At 49.1% G+C, this 22387-nt stretch overlaps 1 protein-coding gene across 1 annotated transcript in view; it reads right to left on the bottom strand.

The window, feature by feature from the left end:
• The window catches only part of Grik4 (glutamate ionotropic receptor kainate type subunit 4), a 431548-nt gene that overhangs the window by 106308 nt on the left and 302853 nt on the right, over positions 1-22387 (bottom strand). The window contains exon 9 of the mRNA XM_037207580.1: positions 4354-4515. Within this exon, the coding sequence (XP_037063475.1) occupies positions 4354-4515 (162 nt within the window). The remainder of the gene's footprint in view (positions 1-4353; positions 4516-22387) is intronic.

Below are 22387 nucleotides of genomic sequence, written 5' to 3'. Positions count from 1 at the left end.
TCTAGGTCATAAAATTATTTCATTGCTACTTCATAACTGTAATTTGGCTACTGTTATGAATCTGATACCCACCCAGGGTCTGCGGCACACACACACCCGCCCCGCCACACCCAGTTCACCTCCTGGCCTTGTTGGTTGGCTGTCCTTGTGCCAGTTAAGATGTGAATCATTAGCCGGTGTTGCCTGCCTAGACCCTATCCTCCTGCTTCCTCCCATTTTGTTTGTGTTCTCTGTCCCCTCATATTGTCATCAACTTCTGGTCCAGTTATGTCTGGGTCAACTGAGTCACCCATCCTCTGCTAATGTGTAGCACAAAGTAGACCAGATCTGACCCATGAACCTGAGCGGAGGGCTGTGATTCTCGGGAGTGTATTCCCTCTCCTAGAAGATACCATCTTTCTTCTCTTTGTAGATAAGACTGTATCTGGAAGCAATGCCTGGACCCACTGCAGTCAGCTTAGCTCTGGGTTAAGTACAGAGTTGACACCAAAAATGACTGAATAGAGAATGAGCGGGTCTGGGGCTCCAGTCACCTTTCCCTCCAGTCTTGCTATGCTGTGAGACACCTCATTGCATTTTAATTGGGTTCCTGCCACTAGCAACTAAGAGCATCCTAGTCGGTATAGGGGACCCAGGGATTCCCCCATCTCTCAAGGTAGTGCTGCTCAAGGTCCCAAGACAGACCTGCAACCCATGCCCTCTTGAGGCCCCCTTCCTCCTCTGGAGGCTGGACATTGGTTCCTGAGGGACCATGCATGATTTCAGAGGAAGCTGGTCACACCATTGCTCCCCTCCTAGCATATGGCTGCTGCTAGTCCCACTCTGGCTGGGATGAGGCTTCCTTGGCTGATTTCTGTCTTTGTCTGCCTGTCTGTATGCCTGCCTGCTGCCCCCGCCTCTGTGTGTGTTCTGTATACATGTGTATGTGTTCATATGTATGTGTACACATATATATGCACAAATGTGTGAGTGCATGCGCACCTGTGTCCACAAGTGTGTCTTCCTCTATTTCTCTCTTCCTTCCTTGTTTTTTGAGACAGGGGTCTCTCCCTGAGCCTGAGACTCATCAATTGGCTAGACTGGATATCCAGCAAGCTCTGGGGCTCCTCTTGCCTCTACTCCCCATAGTACTGGGGTCACTAGTAAGTAGTGCCAGCCTAGCTTTTATGTGGGTGCTGAGGATTGAAACTTGGGTTCATATGCTTGCATGCCCACACACCCATCTCCCTAGCCTCAGCTGACTTTCTTATTAGTACATTATCCAAATGCTGAGAGGTCAGTGTGTGCCTGTTCCCAATGTCCTTTGTCATCTCTGACTCCAGGGCCTTCGTGATCCTTCAGATATTTCTTGTAATTACAATTCAAGCTGGGGACATTGGGATAGGGACCAAGTGGGTGGGAAATTACCAAGGTTCCTATCTCATCTCTACCTACATATGGCCTTCAGAGAGTAACATGGGTAAAGTGTCCCCAAGGATACTGTACTTCCTAGGTCTTCTCTGAAGTTGAGCCCGGATTAATTCAAGTTAATACCCTGTATACTGGAACATATTCCACCCCCAGGACAGTCTCCTTGGGGCCCTTCATCCATCATATAGAAGCCTATATGTTTTTATAGGCTCCTGGCCATCTACCCAGGACACTCATCTCATCTTGCTCCCTCCTGAGAATTTATTTCCTACCCCTCACCCTTCTTGCTAGTCTGTCCCACTTGCCCGTCTCTTTCCTTTTCGATTCTCTTTTGCAAATCCCAGCTGCCAGGGAGTAAGACTCTGCCATCCCTGCCAGTCCGTCAGTACCCTCGTGGTTCAGCTGTCCATGCCAAGCCATCTCTTCATTGGCCTAACTGCCTCTCCCTCTGCTATTATCGACTAATCCCATGCTGGAAAGCATTTGGGCCACAGTCAGTGAAAAGTGGCTCGTGTCATGAAAGGCTTTGTCCCTGTCTCTACTTCTGAGTCCATTGGGAAGGGAAGGAAGACATTTCTTCTGCCCCTTCTCCTTCCTCTCCATTTCTCATTTCTCCTGTGATTGACTCCTCCATCTTTCTGAGGCCTCCACTGCCCATCTGTGTGGGTGCATGTCTGCCTCTTGGTTTTGTCTCCGTTTCTGCTGTCCCTGTCTCTTCTAAATTGTAAATCCCCTCACTGGCTCAGTCCTCATTTGAAATCCCCTCTTCTTTCTTGGCACCGACAAGCTGTTTGGCAAGGAACCCTCTAGTCTCTTGTTTTCATATTTTCATTTGGTTCTTCATTGTTATTTTCTTTTGAGCTGGTCTTGCAAATTGTTTCGGGGAATGAAAGACTCTGTAGAAATTAAGATGAATCAATTCTGACTCAGGGAGCTGTGGCTAGGTTCCCTTCCCTCCCTGAAATGAAAACAAGAATATCTTCTAGACACACACCTGTAACCCACACCATCCCCACAGCAGGAAGTAGTGGATTCACAGAATCCTCCTAGAGGCCCATTTGCGGATGAACCTCTGTAAGCTTCAACTCTGCTCCCCAAAATAATATGAGGGCAGGGACCATTAAGATCCCATAGACTAGTTCTTACAATCTGGATTTTATTCAACAAAATAAACACTTAATTACAAACATCTGCTTTAGCCTAAATTCTAATTACTTAATCTAGCCATCTGTAATTTTAATGATTTCCCACGATTTTTGTTCTTTGCGGCATGATTAATGGGAATGGCATATGAAACTAGTGGGGGTGTGTGTCCCTTCCCAACAGTCCCTCTGCGCTGGCTTTGTCTCAGGCAGGAAGCTCATCTGTGGCATACCGCTGGCCACCTGGAAGCTTCTTGGCCAGGGAAGGTGCACCAAGCTTTCTCCTGGATATCTTTAGCCCAGTCCTTCCTTTGAAACCCTACAATCCAGACCCCGCATTTGAGGAGCCCCACCTGGGATTGTGAGAAGGTGGGGAAACGGGGTAGCCTCTCATACAAAGCCTAAAGAGGAAAAGAGAGGGGAACAGAAAGGCAGTTAAAGGGAGGGAAGAGAAGCAGGGCGGGGGGTCAGAGAGAGAATGGAGGAGAAGACAAAGTCTGGGAGAGAAGAGGAAGAGAACAGACATCCCGCAGAGGCAGGGGCCCAGGCAGCCTTTCTGTAACTCAGCGCAGCCCATGGGAGTGGAACCTACTCCCTCACCTTCTGGCTCGCTGCCATGAAAAGCTGGGCTGTCTGTGGTGAGAATTCCTCGGCCTCCAGAGAGGCAGGAAGAGGCGGCCCTTGAAAAGGTAAGCTGCAGAAGTGAGAAGCCTTAGAGGAATGTGCTCTAGTCACTGCTGCCAGCTTCCCTTCCAGGCTCTTGAGGTGACAATGTTTGCGACACCTTCCTTTCCTCTCCGAGGCCATTGCAGAGAGAATGGCTGCAAAGTTCCCTACGGGGAGAAGCCGATGTAGGCTCTAGCCCTGACTGTGCTAAAAAGAGGCCCTCGGAGACCCCCACCTGTCACCCAGCTCTCCTGGGCCTCTTTTCTCATTGTCAGAAGGGGGTGGCCATCTTTGAACTGTTACTAGCATGCATGAGGAAGGAAAAAGTCCAAGGTAGGTAATATTATGGGATGTGTTACAGTGCCTAGGCAGAAGTAAACCTGAGTGAAAACAGACACCCCTCACGCTGACAAGAAGGCCAAAGGGGCCAGAAACGGGAAAGGAGATTTAAGGAGGAGCAGGACCTGTGACGTCACACGGAGACTGACCTGAGTCTGAGGCTTAGCTTGTTTGCACTGTCTGCTACCCAGATCCTGGGGAGCCGAAGACCCTGAAGCTGGCTAGGAAGGTGACTCATGGGAACACCTGCTGCAGGTGGCTTCCACGTGGCACACCTGCCTCTTCAGGTCTTAAGAACGAGACAGAACATGCTCCTACTCTACTCAGGGGAACTAGACCCTTCTCCTCCTCCAGGTCTTGCACATAAAGCATGCATGGCAAGTCTCACACCAATTAATAACAGGGATACCCCGGGGAGTATGTGTCCACTGTATCATTGTGCAAATATCAGCGAACGCTTGCACAAACTACAATGACCATGAAGTCCCAGGCAAAACATTCATCTGGAATCACAGCTTGCTGTGTGGCCCTTAGCTGACCAAACCACTGTGATTCAGCTCCTGACTGTGTTTGCCTCCCACCTTCAAGAAGGCCTTCTCTAACCTCTGCAGTCCTCCTCTCGGCTTTCAGCAGCATTATTGGACCTCCAGAAGCCATTCTTCCAGATGTAGAGTGGCTCACCCTCCCTACCATGGCGCATCTTGGAGGCCAATGACTTGGGCCCTGCCTCATTGTATGGAATATGTGGGAGACCACAGAGAGTGTTAGGGCCCGAGAGCATCTAGAGGACACTTACCGCAGGGCCAGTGAAGGGCACATGGTCACAGTTCTCCTGCCAGGATTGGTTGAGGCTCTGGGAGAATTCTTGGAAGAAAGCATGGGATTGGTTGAAAATGGAAAATCCTAAGATGTTGACTCTGTCGTCCACAAGGCTGTCCATTCTCTGGAGGGAGAACTCCTGGGAAGATGGGACAATTAGAAAGACAGAGAGTACAGTTAGGATGGAACGAACACCATGGAGCACACGTAGGACTGTGAGCCAGCTCTAGACACATGAGACGCTCCGTTGAGGGCTCAGTATAGAGAATAACTAAGGGTGGTTCTTCTAGGATCTGCAGTGCTGGGGTTTGGGGAGCAAAAGAGAATTCAGTAGATTAGCCCCTAAGCAAGGTAAATACAAGACACGCCAGGTGAAGAGAGACGCACAGAATATGTGGGGCTGGTGGAAGGGAGGTCACGTCCTCTGCAGATCATATCTGGAGCCAGGCCTGAAGGCAATTTCTGCACAGAGAATGCGGGTCGACAAAGGTTATTCCCTCCAGAAGTCATCCTACAAAGGTTCTGAGGGGAGAAAAGATGTGGCCATTGGTACTTGGATAAAGGTATGAGCTCCTCCTTGAAGTATGGTTCTACCATCAAAACCACCCCAGAGGTCTTTCTCAAAACGGACCACCACCACCATACTGCCTGAGTCTGTGTGCCTGGAGCTGTGTCCAGAGTAGAATAATCACTAGGCCCCTAAGTCTCATGCACACCAAAGTTCCAGAAGCACTGAATTAACATACAGGATACATGAAGCCTGGGGAAGATGGAGGGGTCTGCTGGGGTCAGAGCCCACAGGTTTGAGTATGAGGGAGGATCCCAGACTAGTCCTGTAAGGGGATGGGGGAGGAGTGTTAGCAGAATGTGAAAGTCGTTTGCTTTCTAGAAATGTCAACCTGGAGGTGTGCAGGCAAGGCTGTATCTTCATTTGTCAGTATGGTTTTCAGTCATTTCATACATATGCAAGCATTTCTTACGTGCTAGACGCTGATCTAGGCAGAGAGGACATGCATAGGGGGGATGTCCTTGTACCCAAGGCCCTTACAGGAGCCGAATGCATTATCACTTCAGACAGCTATGGGTGTGGGAGCAGGGGCTTCTGCCGTCAGAGAACTGGGGAATCTGGGGCAGTGACATCTAGAAGTTCAAGGGTGTTCATCCAGTCATCCATGCTCTGATGGTCAATGATGGATGTTATTTTGACAGGATCTTGAATTACCAAAGAGCTAAGTCTCTAGGCGCATCTGTGGGGAATTACTTCAGTTATATTGCCCTCTAGCCACACCTGGGAAGGCTATCTTGACCAGGTTAGTTCGTGTAGGAAGACACACACTAAAAGTAGGTGGCACTGGACTGCACAAAGAGGCGGAAGATGGCCCCGCCCAAGCATTCATTGCTCTCAGCTTCTTGATTATGGATACAATGTGAGCAGCCTTCTTAAGCTCCTCCCTCTACTACCTACTTCCCGGTTATGATGGATTAGAATCTTCAACTATGAGCCAAAATGAACTCTTTCTCTTTTAATTTGATTTGGCTTGATATTTTATCCCTAAGACACATGGTCTTTGCCCCATCACCCAGTCTCTGCCCTGGACCGCCGTTGGCCCCATGCCAGGAAACCATGGGAAAGTATGCAGCTTCTTCAGCTCACTGGTCTGTTCCTGCAAAAGTGCCTTCAGATGTGGAGCCGGCCATCCCCTCAGACTGAAGCTATATCCATCGCTTGCTCATTCTGAGTGCCTCACACACAGCTCCCTGGCCCATGGGCACACAGTATTTACAGCCACTAGAAATGACCTATCAGTCACTCCGCATGATTGACAGATGGAGGGTGCCTTGGGCTTGCTTCTGGCCAGGTGGACACACTGCTTTCCTTTAGGTGGTCTCCTTTTCTGATGACGTTTCTCTCCTAGCCCATGGTGCTCCCCCTTGTCTCTTGCCCCCACCTCCAGCCACTGCCAGGACCTTAGGCTGCAGGCCCGAGCTTATGTACCCAGATCCCAGCCTTGTCAGCTTTCATTTGCATACTGGAGTTACAAAGACTCCTTTGGAGCCACCAACCCCAGCAGAGCAGATTTGGATGAGGATGAAGTGTGTTTTGGACTCTGCCACCCTCCCATTAGGGGATCACAGACGTGCCAGAGAATGTACTGATTCATAAGCTGGTATTATGTCCTGTCTCTCTAACAGGGCAGCTGCCCAGCCACTGTGGGCTAGCAGCAGGCATGAGGGGGCAGATGGCTAATGAGAAAAGATGTATTTGGCAAGGACGAGGTGACTAAGGCACAGAGCCAGGCTGTTGTTTGGAAGCTAAGGGGCTTTGCTGGCCCTGGATGGTGAAGGTTAGGGATATCCGCTCATTCTGGCCTCCTTATCAATATGGGCAGACAAACTGCCCCACCTCTGTGCCTATCCATACGTACAGCCCGATAAATGAAGGCCCATTTCACAGAAGCCCTGATATCTTGGATGTCCATATTCATAATGGCACTAGAGAGTACAGAATAGACAACAGCTTCCGGGTCAAATCCAGCTTCCTCCCCATCCTGGGTATAAGACCTTGAGCAAGGACTTTGACTTTTCTGGCTTTTGCAGCCACCCTTTGTAAAGTAGGAGGGATGCTATGAGAAACCTCCTATGAGAACACGGCCCACAGAATCAGCTAAGCATGGCACATACGTGCCCAAAGACTGAAGCAGCAAACACAGGGCCTGCATGGGTCCACACCAGGTCCTCTGTGCATGTGCTATGGCTGCTAGCTTGGTGTTGTTGTGGGACTCCTAACAGCAGTCGCGGGTGGGTCTCTGACTCTTTTGTCTGCTCTTGAGACTCTTTTCCTCCCATTGGGTTGCCTTGTCCAGCCCCAATGTTAGGGCTTTTGTCTTGTCTAGTTGTGTGTTGTTTTGTCCTTTTTGACTGTCATCTTTTGGAGGCCTGCCCCTTTCTGAAGAGGTAACAGAGAGGGAGTGTGGATCAGGAGGAGAGGGGAGGTGGGGAACTGGGAGGAGTGGAGGGAGGGGAAACTGTGGTCAGGGTGTATTGTATGAGAGAAGAATCTATTCACAATAAAAAAATTAATAATAAAAAAGAAACCTCCTATGTTGTTCCAAGAAGCAATCAAGGTTCCTGAGAAATGGCCTACCAGTGGGTTAAACTCTAATCCACAAAGGCCGAGGATCAGAGTTCGAGCCCCTGGACACACATATAGCAGGCGAGAACCCACTCGAGCCAGGTTGTTCTCTGATTCCTCTCTAGGAACACTGTGGCATACACATGGCATGATGTACACTCAGCCACCCACCCATTCCCCACACACTAGTAAATAAACAAGTGAAGAAAAGAAGAAACAATCCAGGTATAAGGCAGGCTCATCATCATCGTCTGGCAAGGGAGAAGTACTCAGTGGATAATAGTTACTGAAATACTCCTGCGAGATTTGAGTAGCATCTGGCCCTCTCCTTCCTTAGTTCCACTTGGAAGCCTGAGGGAGGAAGTACCTCCTTCAGCATGCTCTTGGCAGAGTCAGAACGAATGGGTTAATTGCAGACACTCAGAGGCAGTCTCCCCAGAAGTCAGCCTGTCTGGCTTGCCGCCTTTCAATCCCTACCTGACTCTATTCTATTTCCTAGTTTCAAAGTCCTCTTAAGATAAAACGATTTCAGGGGCCTCCTTGGTGATTCGTGCTATTTATGATGACTCATTGGAGAGCTTGCAGAAGGACAAGAAAGAGATGGCAGGTCCCTTTACTGCAATTCCCGGGACAAGGCAGGATTTGACTCTGCCAGTATCTGGACTGTTAGGGGAGAGGGAGGGAGAGAGGGAGGGAAGGAGGGAGAGAGGGAGGGAGGGAAAGAGGGAGGGAGGGAGAGAGAGAGAGAGAGAGAGAGGGAGGGAGAGAGAGAGAGAGAGAGAGAGAGAGAGAGAGAGAACTTAGAATCTCCTGCTGCTTCTGAAGCAAACTTCCTGAGAGTCCAGGAAACCACCGACAGCGACCCATTTGCATACAATGAAAACCTTCTAAGGCAGTATTTCCCAAAGTCTGTTCCTGTAGACATTAGCTTCCCAAGAGAAGTGGACAGAAATTTCACTAAAACAAGGTTCCATGTTCAGATAACATTAGAAACGGCCACTTACTCTATCTGCCTCTTTAAGATTCACAGCATACCCTTGCGTGCCGAAGGTTGAAAGCAGTCCTGCAGTGAAGCGGCTGGCTTAATTTTGTTTAATCTCAAATTTTTCAAACACATTGACTACAGAAAATATATTTCCCCCTTCAAATCTGTGTCTCACGGCAGCGTTCTGCAGAACACAATTTGGGTACTGCTACCTTAAATACATTCAGAGAAACATTATAAACCCCAAATCAGGTGGAGGAGATGCTATGCCAGGACAGATATTCCATGAAATTAACAAAATTCAGGCTTGGAAAGGAGGAAGGCTCATCTGACGGTTGTTTCCCATCTCCAGCTTTAACTGTGAACGCAAATGTGGACCATTCAGGTTTCTGTAGCCTTCCTGTCTCTGCTACCCTCCATCCAGCCTGACTGATGGACACTTTCATAAAATGACAGACAGGGCTAGGGGAGGTCCCCAGGAGTAGGTAGGTTTTCATGGGGGATCCAGACAGAAATGGGGTATTTCAATCTCCCAGTAAGGGCAAATGGCCAGTGGTAAGACCACATCAGGAAACAGAGACCAAGACGTAATCTTCCACGCCTCCTCATGGGCATGGCTGTGTAACAGCCCTTTGCACAATGTAGATCCTCTCTAAAGGGCTGTATGGCTGTACGACAGCCCTCTGCACAATGTAGACTCTCTCCAAAGAACTGTATGTCCCCCATAGAGCAAAGATAACCCTCACTGCAAACCTCACTCACTACACCTGGAGGAGTGCCTACTTTCTAGAATCTGATTGGCTAATGTTAGTGGAAGGACGAGTGATTGAAGGCATCTCAATACCTTAAGGTCCTCACTGTAGCCATCTCTGTCACTAAGCACAATCTTACACCCACAAAAGATACAAGAACATGAGCCCAGGTTGTGCCAGCCCCTGACTGCTTGCTTTCTTGCCACTGGGTTCTGTCATCACAATAAACTTTAAAATGTTTGTATGCCACCCCATGTGTGTGTGCGCACACACTTGTGCTTATTATGGTATGTAAAATCCAAATAACTACAGCTGAAGGTGAACACAGGGGATGTTTCAATGGCATGAAAGAATGCTCATGGATGAGGGCTGTGTGGAATGGGTTCCATAGATGGTAGAGCTCAATGGAGCGACCTCCCTTTTCTCTATAAGATGTGACATTTCCCAGGTCTTGGTTTACATAGAGTCATCCATTCATGGGTTGACTGCACGAAGCTCCCTAGACTGTAGGAACTACCTAGGCCAGGAAGCAAGGGCAGGCTATGGGTAGAGCACTGAGTGGGGGACAGGACAGGCTATGGGTAGAGCACTGAGTGGGAGACAAGGTCAAGGGAAGGGGGATGGTCAAGGGGGAAGAAGGGAGAGAGGTTCAGGGAGACTGATATTACCATTGCTCTGTCTGCCTCCTTCTCCCCACTGCAAGAAGCCGTTCTGGGCTATTTTTCAAATGAGAAAAGATTTGCTAGCCATATGCCTCATCCTACTCAGGGTCCAACTATCAAGAAACCCACAGCTTGGGTGCCAGGGACTCAGGATAGCGGGTGGAGAACAAATCTGTGCCTGTGGGCAGCTTCTGTACAGGGCTGGGGAGGGGAAGGTGTCCTCTCTGAGGACCTCATGCCTGCGCTAACCAGCCAAGTCTACTAGTCAACCCAGGGACAGGCCAAGGTTTTTCAAGTACAGCTGTGAGTACAAGAGCTCTTAATGACTGATTCTGCCTGTGTCTGGCTTTAAGAGAAAAGCAAGAAACCAAGTCAAGACCATTTCATAGCCCACACAACCTTTCTCCTCTACATTCTTAAGTCAGATATGCATCCTAGTCCCTGGTACATAAACTAGAGACTGTATCCTCAGTTCCCTCTTTTTGAAACTCTATGCCCAATTCATTGATGATTCCACCAAATCTGCCTCCTAAATCTCCCTTGAATTTGTCCCTTCCTTTCCAAGCACACTGGTGTATGCCCTCATCATCTCTCTCCTGTGAGGGCAGCATATTTAATGCATATCATGCAGCTGATGTCAGGAGACAAGGCCACCATATTGTACAACTCTTTTTTTTTTTTTCCTGATGACATTGTGCAATGTGACAGTCTCATTGGAAAACAAAACACTTGTGTGAGAAAGGACAGACAGGTTTGAGGTTTAGTGCTCATTTGCACAGATCCTAGCCAGGTGGTCCACGGTGCTCTGCCTCTGCAGTGTCAATTTCTTTACCTCTAGTAGATGGAAACGTCATCCACCTCGTAGAATAGCGCCCGGCACACAGGAACCCCCAGACACATGAGTTCTCTGTCTCCAAGTGCAGTGAGTCTCTGTGCTGCGACTTTAAACAAAGAGGGCCGGAGCAGCTGCCTTCTCCCCTCCTTCTGGCAACCCTGAGCTGCATCTGACCCCAGGGTTTCTCCACGCCCACTTCTCTTCCACATCCCTCTGCAAGAAGCTATTCTTAGCTCCTTGTCAAATGAGATCACTTAGCCAGGTTGTCATAAGGTGTTAATTGCTTGCTGAGGCTATTTGTGTCCAAATAGGAAGGCTGGAGTTCAAGTTCTGGACTCTTTCAACCCCAAATAACATTAACAAAGCAACGATTATAGTACTAACTGCTACAGTCTACTGGCCACCAACTGTGTGCCAGTCAGAACTAAGCGCATTTCACCCAGGATCTCTATGTATCCTTAGCACAAGCCCTGTGGCGTGGGAGTTAATCTTGACATCTCGTGGCTTCCAAGACTCTGAGCACCAAAGTGGCTTTCCCAAGGCCACATGGCTCATAAAAGGGAGTCGTGAATTCAAACTCAGGTCCTGCTGACCTCAAAACCAGTGCTCTGTGTGAGCGCACAATGTACATATCATAAAGTAAGAAGTACTGGGATTTCATTGGGGCAGGACTATAAAATAACCAAGGCCACTGAGTCAAAGCTATTCTCAGAACACACATGTGGCAACTACAAACCCAATGGTCTGAGGGAGGGAGGGGCTATGAAACATGGGCTAAGTTTCTTCCTGACAGGGAGTTTTCTTAAAAAGAGACCTGGGGCTTTGTAGAGGCTCCAAACTGGGCACCTGGATGGCAATGGATTGTAGGGATTTGGGAAAGCTGTGGCTGTTCTTCATCCTCTGCTCAGCATGAGGAGCCTGTTGGAGTAAGAGCAAGACTAGATATGAGGAGGGGGAGGAAGAATTGGGAATGGATACTGGAGAATTGGTATGGAGAAGGATGTGTTGGCTCAGCTTCATTAACTTGGCCAACTTCTACAGAGAGCTGGTCAGGTCTAGCAGTGGCCTTCATTGGTGTACTATTCAGGGGCCATTTTCCTGGCAACCATGTGCCCTGTTGGCTCATGAGTTCCTGTTGCTTAGAGCTGGTGCCATGTAGCTCTGGCAGACCTAGAATTTGCTATGTGGAACAGGCTGACCTTGAACTTACAGAGATTCATTTGCTTCTGCCTCCTGAGTAGTGGAATGTGCACCACCACACCTGGCTCCTTTAATTTTTTTACATTAATTTATTTAGAGTGTGTGTGTGTGTGTGTGTGTGTGTGTGTGTGTGTGTGTGTTACACATGTGTCACAGTACATGTGTGGAAGTTAGAGGCACGACTTGCAAGAGTCAGTCCATTCCTTCTACCGTGTGGGTTTCAGGGATCAAACCCATGCCAGGCCTGATGTCAAATGCCTCCATCTATCTGCGGAGCTGGCTCAGCTCCCTGCCAGGGCCACAGGTAACCTATAAAGTGAATCATCTCAGCACCGCTACCGCTTCTGGAATCTTCTCAGTTTAGCCGCCTGGACCCGACTGGGTTATGATGGTCCTTATGGTCCTTCATTCCAGAACACGTCCCATTTCTTACCAGTCAACCCCCTTCTCAGCAGGGTCTTCTTTTCCACAAGCCTTGGCCTTGGGTCCCCGCTGTACCACATTCAGCCTCAGCCCCCTGAACTGCCTGGGAGAGGAGGCTGCCACCTTATGTCACCTCAGTCACAAGGGATTTACTAAACATCCATGTATTCTTGAGTATGCGCGTACCTGCTCCCCCTGGTGTGGCTCTCCATGGCTGGAAGGATACTTTCTGGTGTAATGCCACACTAACACAGGATGGGGTTTCTACACGTTCCCACTTAGAGAACGAAGAAGCCAAGTGCCCGGAGGTAAGCGTTTTCCCTAAAAGGCAGAAATGGCAAGCAATCCTGCTGCATACAAGCTCAGAACCTCTTTTATTCTCACTGCACACTCGGCACTGGGCAAGGCCACCAGGAGATGCAGTCACGCACGCACGCACGCACGCCTCCTCACTGAGGTTGTTAATGACTGACAACTTAAAATGCTGTCACCCCAGGAGTCCCAAGAACACCAAAGACTCCAATTTCCCAACCTGTTATTACGAAGCGGGGATGATGGAAGGAATCCTGAGATCATGTCACCCCTCAACTTGAACTCTATGTCTCCCCACCCCACTCGGCTCCTCTCCCTTGGTGCCCTATCTGTGAATGTCACCATTACCACCAATCTTTCAAGCTAGAGTTTGGAAGTCACCCTCTGCTTCCCTCGTTCTCTCGCCAGCCACACGCGCCCCCCCCCCTCCCCGCTCTGCAAGCCTGTGTGCCTTCATTGGCTTGTTCTTGAGACCGTTTTTCTCTTCTCTCCGCCTCTTGACTCTGTCCTCTGCCCTCCATCCCTACCACCTCTCCCTCGCTTCTGGTCCCCAGCAGCTTGTGCCTACCCTTCCTCTGGTCTTGCAATTCACCAACTGCCTTGGCCATGCTATTGCTCAGGGGATGTTTCTGGTATACAAAGGTGATCGTGGACTTCCAACACTACCACCTGCCCCAGTTGCACACGAGATGCAGTTAGACACACAAGTCTTTGAATGATTCCCTCCCACTTTTTGATGGTCCCCACTTTGACCTCCTCCATCACATGCAATTTGGAACAGGGCCATTCAAGTGTGCCATCATGGTACCTCTATTGTCCTATTAGAGCTTTTCATCACGTAATTCTGTAAAAAGCTACCATCCCCAAGCCCGGTTGCCGCATAAAGCACATGCATTTACAGTCACTCCATCTACTCGATGTATCCGCTAGGGTGGATCACACATTGAGAGCAGTCTGCACCTGCCTGCCATCTCACATGGGCAGTCGGGGTCTTGAGACTTCCCGAAACTCTTCTTTATGGCCATATTTATCCACTTGTCTTCAGGACCTGACACCCGGCAGAGGCCTGGCCCCTGACCTCTGTCTTACAAATCCCACCTTAGCCTTTCTGAGCACGGCCCTACAACTAGCAGAAGTTCAGGATCTTCGGGGCACCTTGGCATCCTCAATTCTCCTTCCTCCCCTCCCTCCAGAGGCCACCTAACTGTGGTACCTGCCAGTCTATTTATCTGCATCAAAGCCTGTGCTCTCTGCAGGCTGGAAGATTGCTTTTTGTGTAATAGGTCTTTGAAGACGGTGGCAGCTGGGAGGCTAATTCATACCTGTCAGTAAGTCCTGTTTAATGGAAGATTTGGCCCCAAACCTCCCAGCTCCCAGCTCTCCTGGATTCTTCTCCCTGCATGTTTCCTATTCATTTACTCCCATGACCCGGACATGCATATCTATTCTTCCCGGGAACCTTGTCCCTTCTCGGCTTTGCCTTCCCAGTGTGAGCCCACAAACAGGACTTCACGGGCAGAGTATATTCCATCTCACTCATGGCTCTGCCTCCCGCCCTGCACCCCGTGTTTGTGCTCAGCAAGTGTTCAAGGTATTCATTAAATGAATTAATGTTCTCCTGGAAACACACTCTCGGAGTGTAGCCACCTTTACAAAGACGTCCATCATTTGCTCCCACGAAGAGGAAGGCAGAGGCCAGGTGGAAAGCCCCCCTTCCTCCTCTGCAGCAGCTGGGACTGTCTTGGTTTTGTATTGAGAAGACTGTTCTGTCTTTGGGCTGCTAAATAAGTAATTGTTAACTATGTCGTTAGCTGTGCAGCTTAAACTGACATGAAAAACGGTGGCCACCTTGTGTTCCCGCCGACGGGCTCAGGAGAGTTACTGCCTATATGCCAGCTTGCTTCCTTTATCGCGCACCAAGTCCTTGCATCTGGGGGTCCTCTGCACTCAGGAGCCCTCTTATCTTCATATCAGAAGGTCAGTATCTCCTTCCCCAGGTCCCAGTGCATTACCTTCAGGTCTGGAGACACACACCGAAGGCGCTTCCTTCCTCACCATGGTACAGTTGTTTGGGAAGATGAGTGATGCTGTCAGTCAATGGTCTCCGCCTCTTCACTGACTCTCCTCGGCCCACCTCTGCAGCAGGGGGGCAGCTTGCTGACTACGGATGTGTTCCAGGCCACTAGGTTCTCAGATAGGTTTCAACAACAGTCAGCAGCATACACAGCAGATGACCCAGAGGTGAGGAGGGGTGGGGAACAAGACAAGAGGAAGCCAAGGGTCAAGTCTGTAAGTGGCTTCAGGAGTGTGGGCTTCACTCTAGGGTAATGGGGAGCCCCCAGAGGATCTTCAAGAGTGGTAAGATCAGGAAGGGTTTAGGAAGATTTTAACTTTCTGGCCAAGATAAAAAGCAGGTCTTTGGAATTTACAAGAGGTGTCACAAGGTGAAGTTTCTGACAAGATGACAGGCGCCCTGTTACCCTTGGGCTGTGAATGAAAGCCGCCAGCATCACAGAGCCAGTACGCAGGATGCCTCCAATGGTGATTAATTGAGCTGTGGATGCCTTTGACACTGAGTGGAGGATGGAGAAGCTGGATTGCTTAATAATAACAGCACTTGCTACTCCTAATGGTGCTTGTAATACAATAGCACTTATAATGTAATAATAATAATAATATGATTTGCCATGGTGTGTTTCCATCTCATTCTCCTTGTGCTGCCCAAACAGTCATTAATCCCAAACACTCCTTTCAGCAGGACCAGAATTCCTCAGGGTAGAAAGCAGTCCTAAAAGCTTCAGAAGTCTCAGAGGGCCTCAGTTTCCCCTTTTACTCTGCTCTCTGTCTTCCCTCAAGGACCCTGTTTACATAGCATTGTCTGGGGCCCAAACATGTGCTCTGCCTGGAGGCAGGTGTTACCTGCTACATGGGCAGTGGACTGATTTCCTGCCACAGCTGTCTCCAGTGACTCTAGCTGGTTCCCTGGCTACCTTTTGCCTTGTCTGGCTCTCACTGGTGGTAACGGGAAAAGTAGAAGAAATCAGCTGATTTGCACAGAGTGCACTGTAGGGACACTTAGGACTCCCCACCTCCCTGCATGCACACAAATGCACATCGGCACACACACACACACACACACACACACACACACACACACACACACACACACACCATCCCTGCAACTGGGACTCTGGTGAGCTTTACTTCTGCAACTAGTTTATACCACATGACAAACTTTATCCAAGTCACCCACCGGGGCTTTAAAAACAGAGTCCTCCCTGGATGGTTGTGAGACAGAAAGCCAAAGAGATCTAAGAAGTAAGGCGCAGGGCTAGAGTGAAGTCTCCAGCTGATGAGATGGAGCAGGCCTGGACAAAGGGTGGAGATCTGCTCCAGAAGCCCAGGGCTTACCCAAGCCAAGAGTCAGCAAGAAACGGAGATGTCAGCCCTCTAGCCTCAATGAAGTGAATTCCACGAGTGACAGGAATGAGTTGGGATGAGGGTCCTGGGCTCAACACAGCCAGCCTGAGCTGAGCCCCCTTCATGCTAGGTCAAACTGACGACCTACACTGACTGCTAACTTTGTGGTAATTTCTTACACAGTGAAAGAAAACTAATACAGTGCACCAATGCCATACACAGAGAGACAAGGGGAAGGAGCTGGCTGGGAGGCAAATGGCAGATTCTCTCACACACCATGTGGCTGGAGACACCTAGACAAGACTCAACCTCCCCTGAGCCCCACTTTCCAGGACCAAAATCTCTGCTTTGCAGGGTCACTGTTTAAAGATCTTAAATATAGGGCCTGGGGAGATAGCTCAGTCAGTCAGTAAAATGCTTGTCATACCAGCATGAAGCCTCGAGTTCGATCCTTAGGACCCCCACAAAAATCCTGGCCATGATGGCATGAAGTCGGAATCATGTCCCTGGGGAAGGGGAGATAGGTGGATCCCTGGGGTTTGATGGTTAGCCAGCAGAGCCTACTTGGTGAGCTCCAGCCCAAGAAGATCATCTCAGAAAACAAGATGGTGCCTGGGGGACAACACCAAAGGATGATCTCTGGTCTCTACACACATGCATATGTTCACCCCTTACATATATACACCCACCCCCTTACATACAAAGATCTTGATATAAGTACTTGGAGTGACATGTAGCACATTACCACACCCAGAACCAGAGACAATCATTGCTATTCCTCCAGCTTGTGAGAATGGAAATGGATAGATTTTTATTAATAGATCTTCTTGAAGATAGACACCTTAAGACTGCTAGATTAACAGACGGTAGAGGTGGTGAGGTGTCTCTCCCTGAATTAATGGGACTTCTGAATGTTTAAGAACTCTGTGCCAAGGGTCAAAGCCATCTCCCTCTCTCCCTAAGCCCTATCAGACAGGGCCTGGGCAGTCAGAGGGGATATTTCCATTATGTTTCCTGAGATACTAAGCCAGAGAAGTCCCCCAGAGCCTGGTTCTTATTTTCACGTGGTTTATCTCCTATGAGCAGCTGGATGCACCCAGTAACAAGTTCACTTGGGCTCAGGAGAACCTCAAAAGTGTGTGCCCAAGAGTTGAAAGCAAAGACAAGGCGTGAGTTCCAACTTTCATTAAATGGATGAGACACAAGTATCTCTAACTGGGATCTGGGATCCCGGAGGGACTGCTCTTTGCTGTCACCCTGTTTGTCAAACATCAATGTCAAAAAAGGTGTTTGTCTGAACCACCACAGCACTGTCACCCAGAACCACAGCAGCTTTCAGAAGGCTTTTCCAGTTGCTACCCTAGGCACGCCTCATCTGTTCTCTCACATCCCTGCCCCACCTGCATAGGAACCTCCTGACACCTGCAGGCACACCTGCCTCACTTTGGTAACCAGACAGCACAGTGATGTCGGCTGTGTGGTGGTGACACTCTGAGGACCTGCACTGTGAGGACCTGCACTGTGAGCAGGCTCCTCCTTACACTCCAGCTCTGAGAAGGATGAAGGCTTACCTGGTTCATATCCATCTTCAATGATTCTGTAGTCCTGGGTTCAGGGTTGCTTTTACTTTAGGGTAATTGACCTCATACCTCATCCCCTTACTCACTGGACATTCTGATTCATCGGTCCTCATGGACCCCCGACTCTCATCATGGGGATAAAACAACTAGAGGTACCAAGTAGAATGTCTCAAGTACCGCAGTTCTTAACCTTCTGCACAGCTTGAGGCAACCGGTTATCTGTGCTCACCAAGGGAATGGTCCCATCCCTGAGGTCTTTATCTCTCCTCCAGAGAAAGACCTGTGAGCAGCCGCATTCCTGCCAGTCAAGTGAAGCAGTTCCTGTATTCCAACATCTCCCAATCCAGGGCATGCACCAGGCTCTACACAGCAAAGTCTAGAAGTTCTGAGGAGGAAGGAACCATCTAGAAAGTTAGGGATATGAAAAGTGGGCAGGTGCTCTGGATCCCCTGGGCAAGATTTCAGCTGAAGCATGTGGCATCAAAGAGACAGCTCAGTATATGTGCCCACTGGCCTCTTCTGCTCACAATGGCTGCCACAGCTCCCTAGCCACGGTGTTCCTCCTTCTTCATGTCTCAGGGTTAGAAGCTCCCATGATCAGGAATGAGGGCCTACCCCTGGGCCAGAGTTCTCCTTTCAGACATTTCTGAGCAGCATTCTGAGCAGACCGCACCAGCTTTGAGATCAGTCAAATTCCCCCTGCTTGTGCCCTGGGGCAGCTCAAGATTTTGGTCTCTTTTTATGACAGTGGTACTCATCTCTTTTTTTGGATGAAGAAAATTGTTTAGCCATTGTCCAGTTGATAATCTTCAGGCCTGTGTTTGTGACAATTGCCCTGGGACAGACACTTGTGACAAGGGTGCTGACTTGGGTCCACTGGGGACTCGTGCTTTTCCAGCTTCCCTGCCTTACACAGGACAGGCTATCCTAGCGAAAGAGTATGAAGGCTTGGGAAGGGCCCTCCCACTCCCAAATGCCTTCTTCATGAGTGCACAATTCCCCATGCTCTTGGGGTTTTGTTCCAAATGCAGAGTTGTCTGAAGAAGGGAGACATTAACTGCAGGCATCCTCCAGTTCCGCCCTTCCACCTGGCTCACTCCTATGGATTCTTCAAGGCCCACTGGGTGCCCTCTCCACGGAGAAGCATCCTGTCAACACGCCAGACAACCGAGGGGCTCTTCTCTGACAGCCCCACCACACCCTGTGCTGCGTTCAGCCCTCGACTCTGCCCCGCTGATTTACAATCGTCTGCTTGGGTTCCTCTCCCGCCCCAGTGTGGCCTCCTCCGAGATCAAGCCTATACCATTGTTATGCCCCCTTTGCTGTCACCCTGCTTGTCAAACCTCAACAGGGCACAGTCAGTGCTCTGCTAATGCTGACCTTGACAGACGGGCGCACCAGTGAGAAAGCCTCCTCTCAAGACTCTAGCTCTCTGTAAGAATGTTGGCAAATGACTTGTGCTCTCTAGTTGTTTATTTAACTTCACAGTGACCAGGTTTAGTCAGGTGCTCTTGGTGACCAAAGACACTCGGTGCCATCACTAGTCACCGTCACCTCTGCTTGAGGTGGGTTTGAAGGGCTCTGAGAAACACAGGACAGGAATTTCTGGGCAACAGAGTGTGAGAGATCAAGACAGGGTTTCCCAGCCCCGGAGGGCTCTGGTCCCCTGAAGGAGCAGGAGGGACAAGCAAGCCAGATGAGGACACTGGAAGACCCTGGTCTTGAAAGTCACTTGCTTTGATGCAAAATGGACTGGCCGGGAAAACCCATCCAGACACGCGTCCAAATTCATAAAGTCAACCGCATTTCCGAAGTGAGAGGTTGGCCGGGCTGTGGTGGTGCATGCCTTTAATCCCAGAACTCAGGAGGCAGAAGCAGGCAGATCTCTAATTTCAAGGCCAGCCTGGTCTACACAGCGAGTTCCAGGACAGCCAGGGCTGCACGACAAAACCCTGTCTTGAAAAACAAAAACAAAGGTAACTGAGAGGTTTTTGGTGATCTAGCCTCTCTCCGGAGGCAGCAGGACTTGTCTAGGATCATACGCAATTCGCTATCAGGCACAACCAAGACGCGACTTCTGGCTGCCAATGCCAACTGAGTGCTAGAAAAGCCATATGCAATGCAGAAGGGCTACCAAACAACAGAACCTTCCATGTTGCCTCTGCCTCTGCCTCTTTCCATCATACTCTTTGCTCTGGCTACCACCTGTATTATAGCTCACTCTGCCCAGTCACTCTCTGGTTCTCATCTCCAGCCCATCCTATAAAGAAGTTATGTCTGGAAGTCTTTCTCCAAGCTCCCCAAGAAGCACACAATGTTCCCTTCTCTAGACTTCTAGATGCCCACACCTTACATTACTAAACTAACATCTTAGTGGGACTCACCCCACTGGGCCACATCAAACTGGCCCTTGTTTTTCCAACCAGACACCAGGCACATGGTAGACTTCAGCCCAATGAACATAGTTGTGTTCTAGTTTCATTTCTGTTGCTGTGATAAATACCCTGACAATGAGCAACTTTGAGAAGGAACGGGTTTGTTTGACTTACAATTCCAGGTTGCAGTCTATCATTGAGGGGAAATCAAGGCAGGAAGAAGAAGCAGGCCCATAGTCAAAAGCAGAAAGAAATGAATGCACATGTCCTTGCTTGTTTGCTTGCTCTCAGTTAAGTTTCTCCTTTCTTTTGGGAACCCCTGCCTAGGGAATGGTGTCACCCACAATGTGCTGGGTCATCCTACACCAATGAATAATCAAGACAATCCCCCATAGGCCAATGTGATCTAAATAATTCCTCATTAAGACTCTCTTCCCAGGTGATTCTAGGGTGTATCAAGGTGTCAGTTAAAACTAACAAGCACAAGTTGATTTCCTGTTTTCCATGGGGAAATTGCTTAATCATGGCTAGCTAATCATTTTATAACCCTGTAACATAGACCAAGAGCTATATAGGTTCTGTTAACCATCATGAGACAGGGTCTCTTTACCTAGTTCTGACTGTCCTGAAACTCACTATGTAAACTAGGCTGTCCTTGAACTCACAGAGATCTGCCTGCCTCTGCCTACCAAGCACTGGGATTAAAGGCATGCACCACAATGCCCAGCAAAGACTGTGTGTGCCAGTTATCTTGGGGAGGGGGGATTTTTTTAAATAATTTTGTCTGGTTCTTGTTTTGTTTTGTTTTTTGTTTTTCCTGGAGCTGAGGACTGAACCCAGGACCTTACACTTGCTAGGCCCGTACTCTACCACTGAGCTAAATCCCCAACTCCAATACTCAAAAAAAAAAAAAAAAAATTAAAGGACAAAAATAAACCAAAACACAAAACCTTAGCTAATGCCTCTGGAACCCCCTCTGGTTCTCCCCGCCAGTGCTCTTTACAAATGCACCCACTTTTCCCAAGCAGTGATTCAGAGCACACATGCAGGAGAGTAGGTTCTTTGCAGAACACCATGCCGGAGTCACCGCTCCTCCTTCAGGGGCTGTGTGGGCCCAGCAGACATCTGTCACTGCGGCACCTGCCACCTTTCAGGCTTGCATTTGGCAGGGTGAGTGGGTGGGTGGGGGGTGAGACATTCCCAGCTCAGACAGACTCACAGGGAGCTTTCACTTCATTATTCTACCCTGAGTTGAAATAAATACTTATTTATTCACCAAAGCATACTGGAATATGCAGAATGGCTCTCCTAAAGGGCTCAATAAAGCTGAAATATGTGGGCACTCTTAATAATTTTACAATAAACCACACTTTAGAATCAATTGCTCTGGCACCAAGAAAGTTGCCCGACTGATAGATTATAGTTCTGGCTGGCTGGCTGGCCAGTGTGTGTGTGTGTGTGTGTGTGTGTGTGTGTGTGTGTGTGTGTGTGTTGTATTCTTTCAGTGAAAGTGCAAACAATCTGGAAAACATTCAGACATCTCAGAAACTATAGTTCTAACTAGGCAAGGCCAGTTTTGACATTTTTTTTTTCTGATGAGGGCTCCAGAATTGAGGTAACCCAGAGGCAGTAATCAGGAAAATGAGGTCTCAGGATGGAAATATTTGACTGGGAAGAAGGGCTTGGGGACAGGGAGAAGGAACAATTAACCAGGTATCAACTGAGGATTAGAAACCTTCACCGCTCCTCACAAAGCATTATTACCCCACTTTGCCAAAGGGTCTGTGATGATCAATCTTGATTGTCAGTTTGATGGGATGAGAGCCGTGTAGGAGACAAGCCCTGGGGTGTGCCTGGGAGGGCGCTTTGGGGAAACTTGAACTGAGGTGAGAGGTGAGACCAGCCACTCGGGATGGGGACAGTACCATCCCCAGTACCAAGTCCTGGGCTCTGTGGAAAGGAGAAGGGGAGCAGAGCACGGATGTTCAAGTGTTCATCTCTCTCTCTGCTTCCTGGTTATAAATACAATGCACGCCGCCCTTTGTGCTCCTGTCCCCATGACTTCCTGTCATGACAGTCTATCTTGTCGCACTTCACCACAATAAACCCATGATTCCTGAGTTACTTTCCTCGGACATTTTGTCACAGCAATGAGAACAGTAACTAACACAGAGTCTGATAGGTAAAGTAGCTGCCAAATGCGCACCTCACATAAAGCAGAACACAGATGACATTTCCGTCCCCTCTGCTCTGAGCCCCTGCCTGCTTCTAGGAAACACTTCTTCCATCCTTGCTGTCACACAGCACAGAGCGCAGGCTCCCCAACCTCTTGTG

The sequence above is a fragment of the Peromyscus leucopus genome, chromosome 7 (genome assembly GCF_004664715.2).
Source record: "Peromyscus leucopus breed LL Stock chromosome 7, UCI_PerLeu_2.1, whole genome shotgun sequence".
Classification (NCBI taxonomy): Eukaryota; Metazoa; Chordata; class Mammalia; order Rodentia; family Cricetidae; genus Peromyscus; species Peromyscus leucopus.
This window is presented reverse-complemented; position numbering and strand designations above follow the sequence as displayed.